Source organism: Protopterus annectens, chromosome 14.part0, assembly GCF_019279795.1.
Source record: "Protopterus annectens isolate FY-2018-M chromosome 14.part0, PAN1.0, whole genome shotgun sequence".
NCBI lineage: Eukaryota > Metazoa > Chordata > Ceratodontiformes > Protopteridae > Protopterus > Protopterus annectens.
In genome coordinates, this window is record NC_056748.1 from 64506490 (window position 1) to 64529211 (window position 22722).

The 22722-nt window shown below is 36.8% G+C and overlaps 1 protein-coding gene across 1 annotated transcript in view; it reads right to left on the bottom strand.

Moving 5' to 3' along the window:
- Window positions 1–22722, bottom strand: part of DDX21 (DExD-box helicase 21) — an 835772-nt gene that overhangs the window by 427941 nt on the left and 385109 nt on the right. The window contains exon 12 of the mRNA XM_044055776.1: window positions 11077–11118. Coding sequence (XP_043911711.1) covers window positions 11077–11118 — 42 coding nt within the window. The remainder of the gene's footprint in view (window positions 1–11076; window positions 11119–22722) is intronic.

The following is a 22722-nucleotide window of genomic DNA, read 5'->3' on the forward strand; positions in this document are numbered from 1 at the left end:
CCCTACTATGTTTGGGGTCCCTAAGAGCCACAGAAATATACAGGACCCACCTATGTGACCTATTGTGGATGGTAGGGGCTTGATTACTAGTGCCAGTGCAAAATTTCTGGATTTTAAATTGAGGGCACTTCTTAAAAATGAAGACAACCTGAGACTCTTGGCACTTTTTGGAAAAAAATAAATGGGAATGAATTCCATAAGGATGATTTTTTGATTACTATTGATGTGAAGGACCTCTGTTTGGTTATTCCACATGAGGTGGGCTTGTCCTGGTTTGTGGAATATCTTTATAGGAAGGTTTTGGAACAGGATTCAAATAACTTGCTTGAGGAGATACTGGAGTTGATTTTGAAAGACAACTCTATGGATTTCAGTAAGTATTATCTTCAGAAGGAGGGTATGGCGATGGGGTCACCTCTGGGCTCCCTTTTCGCAAACATCATTATGTTGGAATGGGAGCACATATTTGTTCATGATTCACCATTTAAGTATGCTTTCAGGATATATCTCCCTTTTTGTATGATATTTTTATTGTTTGGAAGGGTGAGGAGACAGATATTTCTACTTTCATCGAATATATCAACAGTACAACTAATTTGTTGTCTTTCACACATTGTTACAGTGACAAGGCTATCCCCTATTTGGATGTCCTACTTGTGAAAGACTTTGACAGTAGTAGCTATGTCTGCCATATTTATAGGAAGCCCAATTATTCCAGCATTATACTGCACTTCACCAGCTTGCATCCCTATTTTCAGAAGAAGGCAGTGGTGAAGGGCCAGCTGGTTCATGCAGCATGAATGACAACCTTGGATTTCCAATTTGTGGAGGAATGTGTACATATGAAAGCTGTGTTTTTAATAGGGTCTGCCCAGAAGGTTTGATCAATAAGATGATAAGTGAATTTACGTATAAGAGGAGTATGGGCCACTTTTCCCCAATACTTAATGGTACGGTACAAGGTGCTGTTGCAAGACATAATCCGGCTGAAATGGGGATACCCCATTCCCAAGGACTTATTGTTACTTTTAACTTGGACAGTACATTCATTAATACTATATTTTATAAGAAATGGGGTATTTTAAATTATGACAGGTCTGTAAAGGAAAGGGTGTGGTCAGGCCTATTATCATGTGTCAAAGAGGATGTGCACTCAAGAATATTTTTAAGTGGCCCTTATAGTCCTTTAAGGAAATTAGGTATGTATAAATGTGATAGATGCTCATTTTGCAGCTATATACTTAGGGGTGACAGATTTGTGATTAGGGACCAAACTTTTAAAATGTCAATTAAAGGGGATTGTGACAGTAAGGCTGTTATGCACTTGGCGCTTTGTCAACAATGTGAGGGCTTCTATATTGGTAAGACTGAAAGGAAACTCTTTGTGCATGAGCATCTTTACAATATTCATAGGGAGAGAAGTACCAATGCACCTTTTAAGCATATTCAGGAATTTTCTGGGCACACATTCAAATTCTTCATTCTGGAGCAGCTCAAGCATGATCCTAGAGGTGGTGCCTGGAAAGTATATTTAGAGACTAGGGAAATATTCTGACAGCTCTACTGGAATGCTTGCAATTGTCTGGGCTTAATGAGCAGGTTAGCATTGTCCTCATCTTGAAAACTAGAGCTTTTAAAAGATAATCTGTTTGCTTATTGTATTTTTGTTGTGCTGAAATATTTATTAGTCAGAAAATTATGGAATCAGATTTTGATTTTATATTTAGTTGAGTAGTTTTTTTTATGCTTTAGCGCATTTTTAGGGGGTGTGTATTATTGTGAATATCTTATTGGTCCATAACTAGTCATGTGACCAAATGGTGATTTTAAATAATGATTTCAGTGTATAGTCTGAGAAAGTTTTGTAATAAAAATGAAAGTGCTTACCTTTTAATTTATTTAACTATTAAAGCTTGAGTTCTTTGTCCAGTATGGTTCATTTGCTTTTTTAATGGCCTTCTTGAGCCAGTCCGAGTGCCATATTTCTTGCTGGTTCAGTCTGTTTTGTCTTTTTCTGGTAATTCCAAAACCATGCAACATACAAAGTATCATAATATTTTATCTTGAAACATATAGGATGGCAAACACAATTGTATTGATATAAAAACAAAACCACCAAAAACTCAATCAGCATGTCCAAAATATCAAAAGGCTTGGTAAAATGAAACAACAACACGACAAAGGCTGCAGTCTCCAGATCAAAAAACTTTACTTAGTGCTTTTGATCTGGAGACTGCAGCCTTTGTCTTGTCATTGTTTCATTTTGCAATTGTATTGATATTTGACTTCTGTCAATAAGTATTTGTTAGAACCTTTAGGTGAAAACTTCATTCTTCATTTTTTAAAGGCTCAAGCAACACCACTGGAAGTGAAAGGTACATACTCAAAAGAGCTGTACTAGAGGGAATGGGTTAAGGGAAAATGTGCTTGATGCAGAGAGCTGCATCTGGAAATGCTATGTGTATCTATTTGTGTTCCAAGTGAATGTCCCTCTCTAGTGTCAGTGATGAGGATTCAGACTCCTTGGTTAGTGCCCAGAGAGGGGATGTCACGCTCTCAATGGCTGGTTGGAGGAATTTAGGACTGCAGACATCCCACAGCTGTGTAAGTATCAAGTAAAAGAGTACTTGTAAGGCTTAGAAAGTTTAATATAGGCAAGACTGGTATGCATAATGCTCTTCTGTTCTTTTCTGTTCTTTCCTCAGCTACCAGAGATCAGGGGTTTAATGCCTGGGCCCATGAGACTAGACTGGAGAGACTGGGGGAAGCAAGTGGTATGTATGCAGCAGATGAGAAGTATTATTGTAGCATTAAAGGTTAAAGATATATTTTTTGGCATTTTATAGAGTTTTATCAAATTGAGCATGCATATCCCAACTGTAAAAGCAAGTATGCATATATTATTCTGTAGCACAAACCAGTTATAAGAGTCCAATATTAGACTTTAGTCAGAGGTTGTGGGTTCAAGTACCACAATTCACAACTATACAGTACTGTTATTTCTTCAATACTATTTACATTAAATTAAAACCTGTATACCAGTGGCAAAAATGCCCTGCTGTAAACTGTTTCTCAAAAATTTTTTTATTAATTATATGAATAGCAAGACAATTAAAAGATTATACATAACAAGAAGGCATAAATGAACATATAACAATTCATCTAGTGATAACAACCTTCATGAGATTTTGATAAGTTATTTAGAAATAAAACATACACCATATGTACACTATATACAAGTTAGGCAACCTGAGAGAAAAAAAAAATATTTAACATTAACTATTTAATATGTTTAGAACTTTTTCTAACACAACCTTTCTAATAGCTTTTTTTTGGACTTCCACCTAAGTATCTTTGAGCATCAATAAATTTAAAAGCCATTTTCTGGAAAGTAACCCATTTTAATTTAGAGCGATCAATCCAATTTTGTATTATATAAAGTTTTAGTAATGAGCAAATAAAAATGATAACATGAATATCAACTTTTGAAAGATGAATCAATGGAATATGCAGAATAGCAAATTCCCACGTCAACGTGGATTTCTGATATCCCATTTTCTGCAGTCTGACTTTCAAAGATGTCCACAATCTGTGAGAAAAATGACAATACCATAGAATATGAAGGAGGTCTGCTTGGGGATGAGAACAGCATGAACACGAAGGGGACTTATTTGGGTTAAATTTGTTTAATTTGATTGGGGTAAAGTAGGCATCATTATTAATCATTAATTGTGTGCATGCTAATTTTTTAAAAGGGATAAATTCCTTAGTGTGTCTAATAGCCAGGACTTTCTGAGATTCTGACAATTGCGAATTATAATTCAACCAAACATTAGATAAAAGACAGTTGTGGTCTATCATTAAAGAATTAATTAATTTATATGAGTTTGAGAGCATTTTATCAGATGATGAAAGTATTTTAATAATCGTGTTAAGGTTTTTCAATTGTGAGTCTATGGGGACCAGAGATACAAATTTGTTTTTAATTATTGCTCTTAGTTGTGTAAGAATTGGTGAGTAATTCCAGTTTACTTTCAATAACTTACGCAAGTCAGATAAAGGCAAGTCAAGATATTTCAAAACATCTCCTACTTTTAGATTTTTAATTAAAGGATAGTTTGTTAAGTTCAAAAGTTTATTGTCCAATAATATATTTGGGTTTAGATGAATTGGCTGAACATGGTGAGATCTTTTCTAGTTTACACATTTTGAGTAAGGTTTGGAAATCTCTAATCTTTTGTTTAAATACTGTAGATATATTTTTAATAAATAAACTATCCAGAGAGATAAAGGGAATAGCTTCAGGATTTAAATTATTAGAAATGACATAATTATACCATAATTTTATCCATAAAGAGTGATTTGGATAAGAAGTGTTATTGAATTTAGAGATAGTAAGAAGTTTATTGGATGAGACAATCAAATAATAGAGATAAAGATTAGGTAAACCCAAACCTCCCTTGTCCTTCGAAAATGCCAATCTAGAATAGGAAATTCTAACAGATTTAGGGAACCATATGAATTTTGCCAAAGCTTTATTTACAGACTCAAAAATTTTTGAAATTATCTGATCGGATGATGAGAATTGGTAAAGAAATTTAGGCAGAATATTCATTTTAATAATGGCCACCCTTGAAAGAAATGAAAGGTTTAGATGCTTCCATCTGTCCATATCAGACAATATAGAGTTCCATAATTTATTAATATTATTTTGAAAGGAAGATTTATTATTGTGTTCTAAATTGATTCCTAAATATTTTATATTATAAGTAAACTGAAAATGATCGTCTGGAAACAAAAAGATTTGTGTGCTAAATGATTTAAGGGAAAAATATGAGTTTTGTAGAATTTAAAAGATAGTTGGAAACCAAAGAAAATAATCAATAGAATTCATTATCTTTCTGTAATCAGATAATGGAGTTTGAAAGTAGATTACTAAATCATCCATAAAAGCAGAGAAATGAATATTAGTATTAAGAATTCTAGGGATGTTATGAAAAGTATTTTGAGTAATAAACAATAACAAAGGTTCTAAGTAAATGTTGAAAAGAAAAGGGGACAATGGACAACCCTGTCTTGTTCCTTTAGTGATCTTTATCGAGCAGAAAATTGACCATTAATGTATAGTCTAGTAAACATATTCTTGTATAAAACTTTTAAAAATTTATAAAGAATAAGGGAATATTAAAACATAACATAGTTTGAAATAGAAAGTTCCAACATACTCTGTCAAAGGCATTTGATGCATCTATAATCAAAGCATATATAGGGTTTGGATTTTTCTTAATGAGATGAAGTATAGTCTCTAAAGATAGAGTATTATCCCAAGCATGTCTCTGAGACATAAAACCTGATTGATCTGACGAGATAATTGAGGGTAAAATCCGTTTCAATCTGTTAGCCAGAATAGATGACAGAATCTTAATATCCACGTTAATTAAAGAAATGGGTCTATAATTTACTGGGTCAGATTTATCTTTATTATTTTTTAGAATTAGAATGGTTTTGGATGTGTTCCAATGAATATCTGAGATATCATTAACTCTTATATGATTGTAAACTTTAAATAGAAAGGGAAGAACTACCAATTTGAAAGTTTTGAAAAATTCTGGAGTAAAACCATCAGGTCCCGGAGATTTACCCAATTTAAGATTATCTATTGAATCTGAGATTTCTTGTACCGATATAGGGTAGAAAGTAGTTTTTGCTGATTATCATTAAGTTTAGGAACTGCAAAGAGTCTAAAAAGAGTTTTGAGTGATTTTCTTTAACAGAATTAGAAGAACCTGAATATAACTCAGTGTAAAGAGAGGTGAAAAGTTGAATAATCTCTTCATCGGTATTATATAATCTGTTATTATAAGATAAAGATGTAATATTTTGATTTCTGAAGTTAACTTTAATAATTCTCGCTAACAATTTAGATGGAACCTGGGCCCACTCTGAATATGAAGCAAGTAGCTTTTGTTCAGCTAAGGAGAGGTTATTTTGGTGAAGCAGAATTAAATCTTTCTGACAATCAAAAATTTGTTTTTCTAAAGTAGCATCATAGTTCAGACTAAGATGATTTTCCAACGAAGAAATTCTTGATTTTAAGAATTCCTCTTTCTTAAAGTATTGTTTTTTGAAAAAAGCAGCTTTACTAATAAATAAACCTCTTAATCTTCCTTTACATGCAGCCCATTGTATGTCATAAGGAATGTCTGATGATTCAAGACTATTCACCACTTCATTTAGGATTTCTGAAGCTTGTTTGCAAATATCTTCATTTGACAATAAGTTATTATTTAAGGTCCACTTATTAAACATAGTTTTATTTTTGATATTGGGTTTTATGTTCAATTTTAGTGAAATTCTTGAGTGATCCGAAAAGAATCTGGGTTCTGTAGTAAAGTCCACAATATATTTTGAAATATAATCTGAAATTAGAAAGAAGTCTAATCTGGACCACGAATGATAGCACTTAGAATAATAAGTATATATATCATTCTTGTTTATATTTTTAACAGTGCGGAGGGGATCTATTAAATTATATTCTGTCATCAAATCATTTATAGCCAGAGTAGATTGAAGATTATAGGTGACAGTGGAGCGGGAACGATCAATTACAGGCTTTATAACTGCATTCAAGTCACCACCCACTATAATATGATGATCCTTATAGGATGCAAGAATATTGTAAATTTTTAAAATGAACAAATGTTGTGAATTACATGGGCCATATAGATTTAAAATTAATAAGGGTTTGTCCAAACCAGCAATAGAAGCGGTAAATAAGCACCACCTCCCCTCATCATCAAATTTCTCATCAATAATATTCCCAATGAATTTTGTTTAATGATTATAGCTACACCTCTGGAGTTAGATGAGTCACCTGAAGCTATAATCTTTTGATCCATTTTTTAACTCTTTATTCCAATCAATACGTGAAATATGGGTCTCTTGAATAAAACAAATGTTAGCCTGTGATTTAAAGATCATATGAAATAATAGTGACTTTTTCGCTTTATCTTGAATGCCTCTAACATTCCAAGAATCTAAAATTATGTCAACAGGCATATTCTACAAGTATAATCATTATTGATGCTATAAAAGTGAACTCAAGGTGCAAATCCAACACAACATTAAAAAGAAGAAGAAAAAATAAAAGAAAAACAGTCTTTAAGTATTCAAGCAAGTCATCAAATAACATTTGTTGAAAAAAGAAAAAGTTTTTAAGAACCAAGAAATGTATAATAATAACCTTTATCCTAACCCTAGTGCCTACGCACCAATCCCCCTGTGATAAAGGAAGAGCAGAAGAACATGAAAAAAACATTGTAATTATAGATAATAATAACCTCAAGTTAGAATACAAATTACTCAAAGGAAGCCTAACATAACATAAAGTCCGAGTAATACTACTAAAAATATATACAAAATTAACTAATTTCAAGACGTCCAACATGCTTAATCCCTACTTCTAATACTAATCTAAAGCTCCTATCCTTAAATTGAAATTTATAGTGATTACATGTATTTCCTCAAGTATTTCAAGAGAAAGAGAAACAAGTAAATAATAAATAAATCACACTCTGCTTAACTAGAACACTCTATCATAAGAAGTAATACAATTAAAACTGAAAGATATGTAAGATAACATATATAAGTATAACAAAACCAACTGGTAACATTATAATATAAGTAAATAAGCATAGCATTATTGAACTAAAGATAATAGTCATGCACTATCTACTGAACCTTCTTTAGTACTTTAGTGATAATTTCATTAATCAACATGACCATTAGTATGATAAAAGCACTAATACCTGTAGAATGAGTATTTAGTTATAGTTCAAATAAAGCAAAAAACAACTACCAAGCAACCATATCTCAAAATGAAAAACAATTCAGTCTGGAGATGCATCTATTAACTAGATAATAATAGTACAGGAACTATTCAAAATGAAATATTATAAGCTGTAAGGTTTTAACACTAGTTAATATACATGAATAAAGTATAATTATATTATTAAATAGTAACTTAAACAGCATCATATATATTGGACTGAATGTACAACAATGTGCATACATGTAATTTTAAATCTACTTTTTGAATATTTTACTAATGCCTCTGTTAGGTTATGTAGCCATACTATTCTTCTAAGCTATAGATGTAACATAACAAAACAGCATGAAAAGACAAGGCTTTTAAAGTAAACATTTTGAACATCTAATTAAAACAGAAACAAGCAAGCTAAATGCAGTAAATATAAGGGCTTAAATATATACATGTAGATTCAGCTAATCATATTAAAGATAGTTATTTCAAACCTTTCAAATAAGTAAAGGCTTTCTTAAACATAAACTACTAATCATAAATATCACATCCAGCCTCTGAGAAGAGAGAGCAGAGAATAGAAAGAACATGAAACTTTCATATGAACAGGTATACTTTGTAAAATTTGTCAAATTAAACACTTCAGTATAATATAAAATATTGTATGAAAAAATATTCTGAATAGGAAAATATGTTCATTTCTTTACACATCCTTTAGAATTTTAATATAGAAAACTAACCTGTTCATTTGTTTCCAGAAACATTTTCACTCTGCTTTATGAAAGTAGCAGCTTGCTTTGAAGTCATGCAGACACACTAAAAGTCACTGAATATATTATGTGACATGAATCTGTTTAAATTTAAAAAGCAACCTTCATTTATGAAGAGAAAACACTTTAAATAATAGCCAGATCTATTAAAAAGTTAGTGCTATTGAATACTTGTTGAAAACAAGCAGACTTGTGTATTTGAAACTGTCCTTCTTTCCTCACAAATGATGACATCACCATCCATCTCAGAGAGACTGTAGTGTGCATGTTCATGCAGAGCATCAGCTGGAACTCTGAGGGGAAGATTTTCTTGCTAGAATGTTGAGATGGAATGTTTTTCCCTCCAAAAATCATTTAGCTTACACAGAAGGCTGTAACTCCAAAGCTTGTAGTAAAATTAACATATTATCTATTTACACAGCAAGCATATGTGAGAGAAAGAGAAAAAGTAAATACAGGAATTTAAATGCTTCTATTAATCCACACAAATCTAACAAGCATATATCCTGTCACTGCACACTGTCACACCAAATCCATCATGTGTAAATTACATGACAAGTTCTTAAGGTAATATAATTATGTCACACCAGAATTACAAATCATGTAACACAAATACTGTCAGATTAAAGAAAAGAAAAGATCAAACCTTATTGTAGTTCTTTAACAGTAGAATATTAAGATACAGTGTCAGGAAGCTTTTAAATGTTTTAAGAAAAATGTCTTTTGCATCTTTAGGATCTGAACATACAAATCTTTTGTCATTAGCTGTGAAAGACAAGGTATTAGGATATGCCATTCGAAATCTAATCCCTCTTTTATCAAGTCAGCACAATAGGGGCTAGTTTTGTCTATTTAATTTGATCTGTGCAGGAAGATCTTGGGAAAATGATAGTTTGTGAGACTTCCATATGAATTGTTTCTTTGTTTTAGCAGTTTCTAGGATCTGGAAAGTGTCTTGAAAGTTTAGTAACTTAGTATAAATTAACATGGTGTGGAAGAATCTTGCTTTGTAATGCAGTGCTCTGTGTGCTCTCTCTACAATTATAGATTTTGAAGAAGCTTCACAATTTAACAGTGTTTCAAAGATATTTTTAGTCACAGATAACAAGTTTTATTGTCATAAGATTCAGGTAAACCACGAATAATGATGTTATTTCTTCGACTCCTGGCTTCCAGATCCAATATTTTAGCTTGTAAATCTGAAACAGTTTTATCTCTAGATTTAAAGTCACTTTCCAATAAGTCTGTTTTAACCTCCAAAGCTAAGATTTTATTTTCAATAGTAACAATACTATCGTTTATTTGCTTTAAAGATTTACTAAAGTCTGTAAACTGTTCTGAAAAGTTTTGTATAGCACTTTGGATTGGTTTTAATGCTATTTTTAGTTCTTCTAAAAGGAAATTTGAGCCATTTAAATCTTTATTACTTACATTAAAAGTTTCTGTAGGTTGTCTAGATGATTTCAGTCTTTTGAACCTGAATCTTTTCAGGAGAGAGCATTGAAGTATATTTGGCCTTTGTAGGCTGAGTCTCCATGGAGTCAGATTTTGTAGCCATGCCCAGAAATGGAATGCAGTTAGCAGGATACCAGGAACCAGGAACAGACTGGAGCAGTAGGAGTCCCAGCAGCAGAGAGACCAAGAATGTTCTGAGGTAAAATAAATCCCAGGATAATAATTCCAGAAGAAAAAATAATCCAAATGCGTAGAAAAAGATTTATAAAATCTTTTAGTATAAAAATTTGAGGAAAAAAGGTTGATGTAAAGTTGTAAAAAAAAAAACAAAAGTTAAATAGCTGTGAGGAGCTCAGAGAGTAAGGACTAGACTAGTCGGCGGCCATCTTGGAATCCCTGCTGTAAACTGTAATGAGTATAACTGGAATACACATATGTGCAATATGTACACATTTCAAGGATTACTTGCAGCAATCTGTAGCACAGCGTGTATCTTTTAGGGGGTATTTAAATGTAAAACTTAAGAGTCGTAATAAATTGTATGTCACATATGATGGTACTAATTTTATCTCTTTTCTTCTCTTACCCCAACTTATATCTCTCTTTTTTATTTTCTTTATTTGTATCTTTTTTTCTTTTTATGTGTCATCAAAATGTGTCCATGCCATCCATGTGTACCATATCACTAAATGCTCCACAGCACAGCAAAGTAGGCCACTGCATTGGATCAGCCTGCCCCCACTCCACTGGCTCCAGCACTGATGCTCAGCACATCTGGGGGGCAACCTGGTAGCACTGCCTCTGCACTAGCTAGGCCCTCAGATAGTCAGGCTGGTCCAGTGGTACCTTCCAAGAGCAGTGGCAGAGGTGGTGATTTCATTACCTGCAGAGAGTTACCAGGGATGGAGCATAGGGTCATGTACTGCACCATTGGTGCACACCTATAGGTTCATAGGTTGATACTAGGCTATCTGCCCTAGGGCATTTATAAGCCTAGCCAGAGTGTGTTTGGCTTTTGGCACCCTTTTAGATTAGTTGACTGTGCCTCTATATAGTAGGTCACAGAAGGTAGCCCTTTTAAGGTTAGCTTACTGTACCTCTGTCAAGCAGGGACACAGAAGAGATCCCAGGGGTAAACGTATGATCTCCCATCCACTCATCAAGATTTCTCTTGAAGAGGGTCAGTGAGGAGCTCTGCCTAACATGGATTGGGATTTTGTTCCAGAGTGAGGGGAGTCTCTGGGATATGAATCTGTCCCTCCAGCATGTCCTATTTATTTCTGTGCTGAGGTTCAAGTCCCTGGAGTGTGTAGCTCTAAGGGATTTGGATTTCCTGAGGTGAAGCATGTCCATTAATTCTGGGTTGGACATGGCTTTATACGTCAGACACAGATCGCCTCTGAGTAGGCGGTACGCAACTGAGTAGAGCTGGAGTTTCTTTAGCCGAACTGCATAGGGCATCTGTTTGATCCCCTTGATCCTCTTGGTGAGATACTTTTGGGGTCTTTCCAGTTGCTGAAGGTGTCAGGTAAGGTACATCCCAAACAGGGCATTGTACTCAATTATGGGCCTGATAAGTGATGAGTAGAGGGGCACAATGACCTCTCTTGATCTAGATGTGAACCCTTTCATGATAAGGTGGGCTATATAGAAGGTCTTTGTAACCACTTTGGCAATGTGACTGTCAAAGGAGAGATTGCTATCTACTTGGGTCCCCAAGTCCCTAATTACTTCTTCCATACTTAATGGATTACCACCTATGTGGTAATTTGTGGGCACTTTGTTTTTCCCAAAGGGGATGACTATGCACTTTTTGGCATTTAGCTTTAGGCCATGGCTCTGTGAGATCCTTTTGGAGGATGCTTGTGTCAGCCAGAGAGTCAATTACAGCACCCAGTTTGCAGTCATCTGCGAACTTGGTCAGCCATAGTGCACCCGTGTTAGCCTGTACCTCGGAGAAATATATACCGAACAAGAGAGGTCCCAGGACTGAGCCTTGTGGGACACCACTTATAACTGGTTTAGAGTCTGACATGGCACCTGCTATTCTGACCATGTGGGTTCTATCCCTGAGCCAGTTTGCAACCCATTTTGTGACATAGGGGTTGATATTTAAGCTGGTGAGCTTATTTATGATGCCCGAGTGGGGTATTGTGTCGAAGGCTTTTGCGAGGTCCAGGTTGGCTGTGTGGACTACCTTCCCTTCATCTATGGCTTTGGTAACTGTTTCGAAGAAGTTGACCAGGTTCAAGAGGCAAGATCTGCCCTTAACAAAGCCAAATTGGGTAGGATCCAGTGTCTAGAGGTTCCCAATGTCTTTGTTTATGATTTCCATGATGATACGCTCCATAGCTTTGCAGACCAGGCTAGTCAGGCTTATAGGGCAATAGTTTCCGGGGTCTGTTGTGGCACCACCTTTGTGGAGTGGGACCACTGTTGCTGTACACCATTCCTTGGGTACATATCCTGTAGTAAGGCTGAGATTGAACAGTGAATTTATATGAGGGTTTAGTTCTTCTTGGAGCTCATGTAAGACGCAGCCCGGGACACCGTCTGGTCCCATTGATGCTGTGTTTTTGCTTTGGAGAGGGCAGGTCTCACCTGTGCATCTATGATCTCAGGAAGGCTACACTCTGTTGGGATAGACATTTTCTCTTTTGGGGGGGAAGGGGGAGAGAAGTTTGCACTGAACCTTTCTGCCAGGATGTTGGCAATGTCTGTGGGTTCAGTGTATTTTTTGTCATTTTGCACTAACTCAGAGCATATCTGGGAGTTGCCTCCCAGGTTTTTGACATAACTAAAGAAGGCCTTGTGATTATCTTTAGTGTCTTGTGCAATTTTTCTTTCGAAGCTGGCCTTAGATAATTTTATGAGGGATCGTAGTTTCTTGCTAGTACTGATCAGTGACACCTTCCCTTTTTGGGATTTTGCTCTGTCATGTAGTAGCTTTCTCCTTCTGTTGTATAGCTTATTTATGGCCGGGGTCCACCAGACAGGTCTCCTGCCTTTGGAGGAGTGAGTCTTGGTTTTATTTGGGATAGCATGCTCCATGCATTCCTGTAGGTGTCCATAGAATGCTTTTGTAAAGGATTCTGCATTTTGGGCCGTATTTTCCACTGGCCCGGGGCCTTGAAGGATACCACCTCAGTTTTGAGAAGTGTGAAGTTTGCTTTTGAGAAGTTCTTCACCATGGTATCCTTGGCTGGGGGTGGGGATGGAATATGGATGTCCAGTGAGATTTGTTTATGCTCTGATCTTACCAATGAGGGGTATACCTCTGGTGTGGAACATAGAGACCCCATGTTGGTGATGACCAGATCCAATATGTTTTCCTTTCTTGTGGGAGTGATGACCAGTTGTTCCATAGCATTTGAGTTTATAAATTCTAGGAACCGTTGGGCGAGGGTGTTTGGGCTTGAGTAGTTTTCCCAATCGATGTTTGGGTAGTTGAAGTCACCCAATATAATAGTGTTTGGAGAGACCTTCATATTCTCCAGTGTTCTCAGGAAAGCCAAGTGAGGTATTGTATTTGGGAGGGTGGTCTGTAACAGGCTACAAACAGAAAGGCAGTTTTTCCCACTGTTAGTTGCACATGGATGGTCTCCGATGCTTTGTGCAGTGCCACTAACCTGGAGGTGTGGGTATCTTTGATAAATATGGATACTCCCCCTCCTTTTGTGGTTCAGTCTGAGTTTTGGGGCCGGAAAGCATGGTATGAAGTATAACCTGTTAGTGCTGGGGTGCTCTCGGGAGCCTTGAACCAGGTTTCTGTTACTGCACAGATATCAATATTCTCCATACTGAGGAGAGTCTCAAGTGCATGCATCTTGAGGTTTTAGACTTCTGGCGTTGAGCAGCATTACCCTTAGTTTTTTTTTTTCTTTGTGTTGTCTATGGGGATGGATTTGTCTTTTGAGCCTTGCCTAAAAAAGGCACTATGGGGGAGGCAAGAGCCTTTGCCAGTATTCGAAAACCCAGGGGTGACAGGTGCAAGCCGTCCCTAGCGAAGCAACGTGGCTTGTCGAGCATGTCATCCCAGGCTGACAGACATTGGATCCCCTTTGAATGACACCAATACTTTAGCCAATTGTTAAAACTGATCATTTTGTCTTTATACTGTGGCATCATTCTTGGTGAGGGTAAGATGCTACTCAAGGTCAGGGTCATACCGGCCTGGGCTACATGATCAAAAAGCTCCTGTACATCTTTTTTCATGTAGTCCAGGGAGGTACGTCTCAGGTCATTCATACTAGCATGGACAATGACAGAGTCATATTTGTACTTGCTTTGGAGTGACCTGAGTGCTTGTGTTATGTGGCGGATCCTGGCACCCGACAGGCAGCTTACAGTAACCTTCTCCTTGTTCAGCCTGGTGAGTGGGGCGTCAGTGTGTCTGACAACAGAGTCACCTATTACAAGTGTATAAGGTGTGTTGTTTAGCCTTAAGGGCTGTGACTGTGTGGCACACTGGCTTTGTGAGCTATGTGCTAAGTGGATATTGTTTTGTGGTAGGTGTTGCTTGGATGTCTATTTAGAGCCTCCGAGTATGTTTTTGTGTGTTTATGTGTTTGGTTTGCTGATGCGATAGGTCTATGTGAGACTGGATTTGTGGTGTGTGTGGTTACCTTCTCCTCCTGACAGGCTGTGCCAGTACTGGGTTAAGAGAGCTTAGCCTCCAGTTTGGCTATATAGTTGCATCTCTCACATATATTTGAGCTTGTTGGGTGGAGGAGAGGGTGGTTTGTATACATAAGGCAGTTGTAACATTACCTCAAGATTCCCAGATTCACCAGCTGGACTGGAGAGTAAACTTGAAACTGACCTTTGGACTTGCCTGAATAATATAGGGAACTACTTATTGACTGATCAGAAAGAACCAATAGGGAGCAAATGATTAGAAGGAGTATAAGAGGATGTAGTGCTTTAGTTTGTGTTTACCTATGAGATTACTTATACGAGCAGGGCTTTAGAATGAAAATAGAGTGCTTAATTAGAGATTTAGAGCAGTTCTAAGGGAAAAAGTGAAGACCAGACTTTGTGGAGCCGGGAATAGTTTAAACCTGTTTAAGCGGCACTGCCCGGCGCTGCTCTGTGCGCAAGACCGTGCAAAAAGAGAATTGTAGGGTTTTAAAAGAGAGAGATCAAGGAGTTTAGAATGCCATGCTATGCCAGATGGAGAAGCTGCTGTCCCTCATGTTCCATAGGAGGAGGAGGGGATGTCAAACACTCCAACCACCAGTGAAGAAGAAACGTGACAGTGATGACAGTTCAGTAAGTGAGGACTCGATTCTCACTGTTGCCAAGCTTGATGGTCATGGTCCTGGGTTGTCCCCTCTCTTACCCCAATCATGGTGTTCCCCAAACTTTTATGTCCATCACAATCCCTGTCTCTTGTCTTGTTTGTCTGCAATTTCTTCCTTACCTACTCAACTTACCTGATCCAGACATACCTACATCCCTTCTCCAAAATTCCTCTCTCTCTGAAATAAAAAAAAAATAAATCAACACCTGTCCACAAAAAAAAAAAAAAAAAAAAAAAAATCATCCCATACATAGCTCTCCATTTTACACGTCTTCTTGACACACTTAATTCAGTCCAATTGGCCATACAACATGATTTGTTTGTGGTCACCCCGCTTTGTAGAGGTGACAGTCCAAATTCAGTTCAGCACATATTTTTAGTTTACACTGGCTGCAGTGGTGCAGCAGTTAGCATTGTCGCTTCACATCAGGAGATTCTCCTCTTTGATTCTCAGCTGGAGCTCCATTTGTGTGGAGTCTGCATGTCATCCCTGTGGTTGAGTGAACTTTAAGACATGCAGGTAGGTGCGTGAGTGTGTGTGCGTGAGCCTTCTGTGAAGGTTGGGTGCCAGACTGGCAACTCAACACTGTAAAAATCCACTGCCAATCAATAGAGGAAATGTGATCCTCTGTGGCAACCCCTAACTAGGAAAAGCAGAAAGACATATTTTTAGTTTACACTGTTAAAAAAATGGATAGGTATGGTTCTTTCTTACCTCCCTCCTGCACATTCCTGTACCTCTTTGTTCTTCCCCCTGCTTGCTCTCCATTTCACCACTTTCCTGTCTACCCCAGTTTAACATCTTTAATCTGGTCAAAAAATAGAATCACACACAACACACATAGCAGAAAAAACAATGGATCCCTTCATTTTTTGGGCTCCATGTTTGCATGGAGGTGCACATCGAGCATCAATGCACAGCGGTGGTGAGCAGAGGCAAAATGCTGAGGTTACCTCTCTGCAATGTTGCTTAACCCCACTGCACTATGCCAAAACACAGCAACACATATCCTATAAAGAATGCAAAGTATTTTAAAGTATTAGATACAGCTGAATTTGAACCCAGTATTATCTGGGCTTAAGAAGGAAGGTATGAATGCATTTACACCGGCTGCCACAGAGTCAGTTAAGCAGCATGGTTGTTTTACACACTCGGTAGTAACTCTCAGACTTTAGACATGCAACTTGCATGTATGCACTGCTTTGCTACATGCAAACATGAAAAGTATTGAAAATGTGTATGTTGCATGTGCAAACTCTTTGCCAACCATCATGAAAACTCGCCGCTCACCTTGCTATGGAAATGTAAAAATGATGTATTATTGCTGTTTACTGTCCATTTCATGCCTATGACATGAAATTATATGTGGAAACATAAACTGAATGCGGTATCTAACAATACATCACATATTTACAATATAACCATGTGTTGGCTTCCCCCAAGCACTGCAACCCTGGTGTCTCAGTACATTTTTAGAAAATATCACCTTTACACCACAGAAGTTAATATCCAGTGTTGTGTGATATGCTATGCACATCAATCTGATAACATGCCGAACTAGAACTATTGATGCATAAACCTAAAAAGTCTTATCTGCAAGGCTAGGGAAGGAGTTAGCAAGGACCTTATCCACAGGGACATAGGTGACCTTCAACATACTTGACTCAACCCATGTTGGTTTTGTCAAGGGTACATACTGCTTATTAAACCTAGTGGATTTCTTTAATACTGGCACCAAAGACCTGGATAAGGGATAACAGGACATACTGTCTATAATGAGTTATCCAAGGCCTTTGACACTATCCCCATTCATGTATAATAGAGGAAATCTCCCACCTGGGAATTAACCCATACATTACTAGATGGGTAGCCAATTGACTCAATGACAGAACACACACTGTGAAAGCTGAGGACTGCATCTACAGGGATCTGTCCTGGGCCCTCAACTGTTTGGAAAGTATTTCTCTGAAGCCAAAGCAAAGATAAATGGCCTCTGGTTTACCAAGTTTGCAGATGACTATAAACTGGATGCACTCATATAGAGTCCCCCAGTGATGGTGACATGTTAATGAAGGGGCTGATATAGACAAATGATTGGTGCCAAACTCACAGTCTGAATCTTACAGCAAAAAATGCCTCACTGTCCTCTTTGTCAATGAAGTACCCTCCTAATTATGATATACATAGCACCTCTCTAAGCTCAAACACAGTGTTACCAGATTTGGGAACACATGTTGATAGCAATCTACACTTCAATCACTGTGTGTCTATAGTGGTGGGACACGCATTTTACATTGTACACCTCATAAATAAGGCCATCGCATCCAAGACCAGGGAGGTCATAGCTCTGCTGTACTCTACCCTTATCAGACCACTAACTGTGTGCAATGCTCCCTTCTGGCTGTACCTCACCAGACACCTTCAGCAACTGAAGAAAATGCAGAGGTTTGTGATCGGGAGAATCCAGGGCCTCAAAAACATGACATACGTGGAAAGACTGAAAGACCCGTCACTGTACTCAATATCATGCAGGCGGCTGAGAGGTGACCTATGCCTGGAGTACAGAGCTGTCTCAGACCCTGCACTACTGGAAATGCTAGACATCTGCAAATCAAATGGGACAAGAATAACTTGCTCCAGGGATTTCAACATAGCCTGTGACATAAACAGAACATGATGGGGGAGACAGACATATCTCCCAGTGATTGACACTCGCCTGTAATAGACTCCCACTGCATGTGAAGCAGTGATCCTCAATTAACCTATACCAGTGCAACCTTGACAACTGGATGGCTTATTGTAAGTTCACCCCTACGGTGGCACCTGTATCTCTCATGGGCAGGGCTAGTTGGTGCTGCTCACAAAATTGCACTGCTAAGATCAACCATCTAACTATGCTCAATAAGGTTACTTGTGTTTTACACAGCTAGGCTTATAAACACCCTAGGGCCATTAGGCTAGTAACCTCCTATGAAGCTGTGAACCTGTGCACACCTAATAATAAAAATATGAGAACCACAAGCCAGCACCACAAAGCTCTTAAGAATGTAATGCTTTATTTTACATTCAAGAGAACTTTCACCAAAAAGGCTTCTTCAGACAAATTGTTTAAAAAATTCCATCAATCCTATTTAAATGTCAAGTTATGTGATGAGTATCTCAATTAAGGTTGATTAAAATCATTTAAAAAGACATACATAACCTGAATATCCACATGTATAAAAACATGTCTTATAATATTGAATAAATAAACAACATTCATATATCCATAAAACATAAATCACTTTATTTACATGGTTTATCATTTTAATTTATTATGTATTTCTTTAATGGGTTTTATAGTGGTGCTTTCATTTAAACCAGGAAATTTATGAGCTTTAAAATGCAATATCCCTTTATTTTCTAAAATTTCAGTGTAATTGTGTATGTCATACCTAGAATATTTTCAGATATATTTTGCAGGATAAAAAAAATCTAAAATCATGTGTTTTATTAATATCTCTTATATGTCTATATAATGCATTAGTCTCAAGATGTCTTCGTATATCTAAGTGCTCACATATTCTGACTTTAAATTTTCGATTTGTTTTGCCTATGTAAAATTCATTACAAAGAATGCATTTACATATGTATATAATATTTATTGTGTTACAGGTCCCTTGAGCTCTAAGATGGAAAGTTTTTTTTGTGTAACAGGATGTATAATTTGGGTGTCAGTCTAAATGTATTTACAGAACTGACAATTTTGACATTTGTGAGTGCCAGATTTTTGTAGTCTATATTTATATTTCTTTTGCTCCTAATAACATAATTTATGTTTGAGATTACTTGAATTCTTATATTTAAAAACTAAACTATCAGATGTCATATCTTTAAAAGCCAGTATATGTTTTAACATCAGCCAATACTTCCTGATTATCTGTTGAATCTTTCTTGTATTAATATCAACTGGTAATTTACATCTAAATTTTAGTGTACTATTATGATTTTTATGATTAAGCTTATTTACCTTACTTCTCTTACTGAGATTATTTTCTCAGAAAAAAATAGGGTATATCTCATCTTCACATTTGCTTTTTATTTGTGTAACTAATATGTTTATCTGCTTATCACTATATCTACAAAAAATCATTAGCCATAGAATCCATTTGTTTTTCCATAACATCTTTATTTGCAAGTTTGGTCTAAGTACCCTAGCAAGCTGATTTTGAACTATGTTATTAAAAATATGTGGGGGTGCATACTACTTTTATGTAAATAGGTGTTTTTCTTGACATTTTAAAAAGGGTGGTATCAATAAATCCGTTGGTATTTTTATTTAATATACTGTCAAGAAAATCTTTTTGAGTAAAATGGATAGTATGTTTAAAATGTAAAAAATTAGATGTTGAATGTAAATATTCAACAAACTCATAAAAGGTATCTAATGAACCTTTTCATGTAAGAAATAAACAATCAACAAAACACCTATAATATATTATTCAAATATCTATTTTTATTACTATTAAAAACAAAATTTAGTTTCCAGTTATTCACAACCAGATTTGCATAACTGTTTGCCCACACCCGTACATTGTGTGTATAATTTCTCATGAAGCAGAAATACATTATTTTCCAAAACTAATTCTATTAAAGCTCATATAGTCTCAGTTTCATAAGCAGAAAAAACTGAATGATATGTGATACATTCTCTTAAAATTCAACTCCTTTATCATTTGGTATTGATGTAAACAGAGCATCAACATCAAGACTTTCAAAATAATCTGCAATGTTATTTTTTGCCTGAAGAAGACTTTTGTGGTGAAAGTTCTCTTGCATGTAAAATAAAGTGTTACATTCTTAAGAGCTTCATGGTGCTGGCCTGTGGGTCTTATATTTTTATTATCTTATCTAGTATAATCTGACAAGTCTGGCTTTATCTGCATGGTAGAATATAGATGTCTAACCTGTGCAGACCTCCTAACATCTTCTCCCCAACATGGCTTGCTGATATCATCCACTCTAAGTTGACTTACAGTCTTGTAAAAGTCAGGCTTCTGCCATGGTGAATGCATAAAGTACTGAGTTCTGTAGTCTGTGTACTTGGATAGGGGTTCTTTTCTCACTGTAGTCAAGTGTGTGTGTGTGTGTGTGTGTGTGTGTGTGTGTGTGTGTGTGTGTGTGTGTGTATTCATGCTTGACATTATAGAGAGCCTTTTACACCAGCATGTGGAGCACTGTTATTGCCATATTCTCCTCAACAGACACTACTATAAAGTGTTGTCTTAGACACTCCAAGTCAGACTTGAGCTGTGGCACTTACATAAAGTACCGAGTTGTGTAGTCTGTGTACTTAGTTAGGGGTTTTGTTCTCACTGCAGTCAGCTGTGTGTGTGTGTGCTCTTGCTCAACATTACAGAAAGCATTTTACACCAGCCTGTGGGATATTATTAACATATTTTCCTCAACAGACACTGCTGGTGTCATCATCTATATCAGATTTGTGGATATACAGTACTCCCACCAGGGCAGAGTCAGAGACTGACCTGGAGGCCAGGTAGAAGTCATATCATCCTATACAAGACAGATTACAGTGACATGGCTTTTAATATGTACACGTACATCATGGCATGATTGTAAGCTCTGTCTTTTCTTGATGGGAAAACCCTGTGGTCTCTTCAGGTGCTGCATGTGTTTGGTAAGGGATAAGCAAAAGAGAGCAATATACTCTATTAGTGTTCTGAAGAGTTTTGAGTACAGTGCTGCAATATAATCCTGAGATGTGAATATGATGGCATGATTTATGATGTGCATGACATAGGCTTTTAATACCAGTGTGGACACTTGGTGATTGAAGTTCAGATTGTTATCTCTACATGTGTTCCCAGTGCTTGCATCACTGAGTTTCAGCATAGCAGGACTGTTGTCAATGCAGTGATTAACATGGAATTCCACGTTTCAGGTGGACAACACAAAAAGGACACATTTCTACATTTATCTGTAAATTTTGTGCCTTTGTCACCAATCATTTGTCTGTGTTAGCTCCTCCTGTATTATGTTATCATCATTGGTATGCAAGAATCAGCAAATTTGGTAAGCCAAAGGGCATATACTTTGGTCTGACCTGTTGAGGAAATAGAGTCCAAACAGTGAAGGGCCAAGCACAGATACCTGGGATTTGCTAATGGTGACAGCTGTACCGGAACAGGTTGATTCACCAACTTTCACAGTATGTGTTCTGTCATTGAGCCAATTGGTTACCCATCTAGTGATGTAAGGTTTAATCCCAAGCTGGGAGGGTTTCTCAGTGATACCTGCATGGAGAATTGTGTCAAAACTCTAGATCACAATAGGCAGTATGCACTGTCTTACCTTTATCCAGGTGTATCACAGACTCATTAGGCTGTGACAACATCACATATTGCCTATGGTATGACTCAGCACATACACCTTCCTGACATGGTTGAATAAACACTTCAACACACCCTCCACATGATGCATGCATATATAGAGACATCCAGACTCCATGGACCTCTTCCAAAAGGACACTAGTAATATTCTGGCTGTGTGCAACAGACTTGTGTCAGTTGTTACTGTTACATCATGTCTGTTACATCTGATAGATGTCCTCATAGAGGTCATCCAGGGCATGCATGATGACAACAGTATCATCCTGTGGAACTTGACCAGGTCAAGGCATTTGACACAAATCCACACTAAGGTATTCAATCAATACTGTCATATGTGGCCATAAAAATCTGTATCACCAAGTGGCTATACCAGTGTATCACATATGTGGCATCTCACTGTGTTAAAATATGTGAAGTGACTTATATCTCACATCCAGTTATCAGGTCCTTACATCAGGGTTGTCTGCTAGGCCCTTTCCTTTTCATTATTTAAGTGATAGACATAGCAGATGGCATACACATCCTCTGTCCAAAGAACTGCCTGAAGGATTACAAGTTATGGGCAATAATTGACTCCAACTGTGATATTAGTATAATACAGACAGTATCAACACATACCAAAAATTGCTGCCACAGCCATGACAACACCTGCAATGACAAGAAAACATGGGGGGATTTGTTAAATCAGGAAAACAAACACACAACTCAAGTATATTTTGGACATTAACCCTATAATCAGACCAACAGGTGTGTGACGTGTCCTGGGATTGATAGTACATGGAACGTCCACCAGCATGTAGCCGCATTGCTGACTACTCCCTTATATGTAACACAAGTACTGAGTATGTGAAGGACATCCACATCAGAGACCAAAATACCTATATAGTTCCCAGCCTTCATCACACCAATAACTGAGTACAATGCACCCTTCTTCATGTACCTACCCACATATATTTCAGTGATGTGTAACTGAAGTGTACCACCTT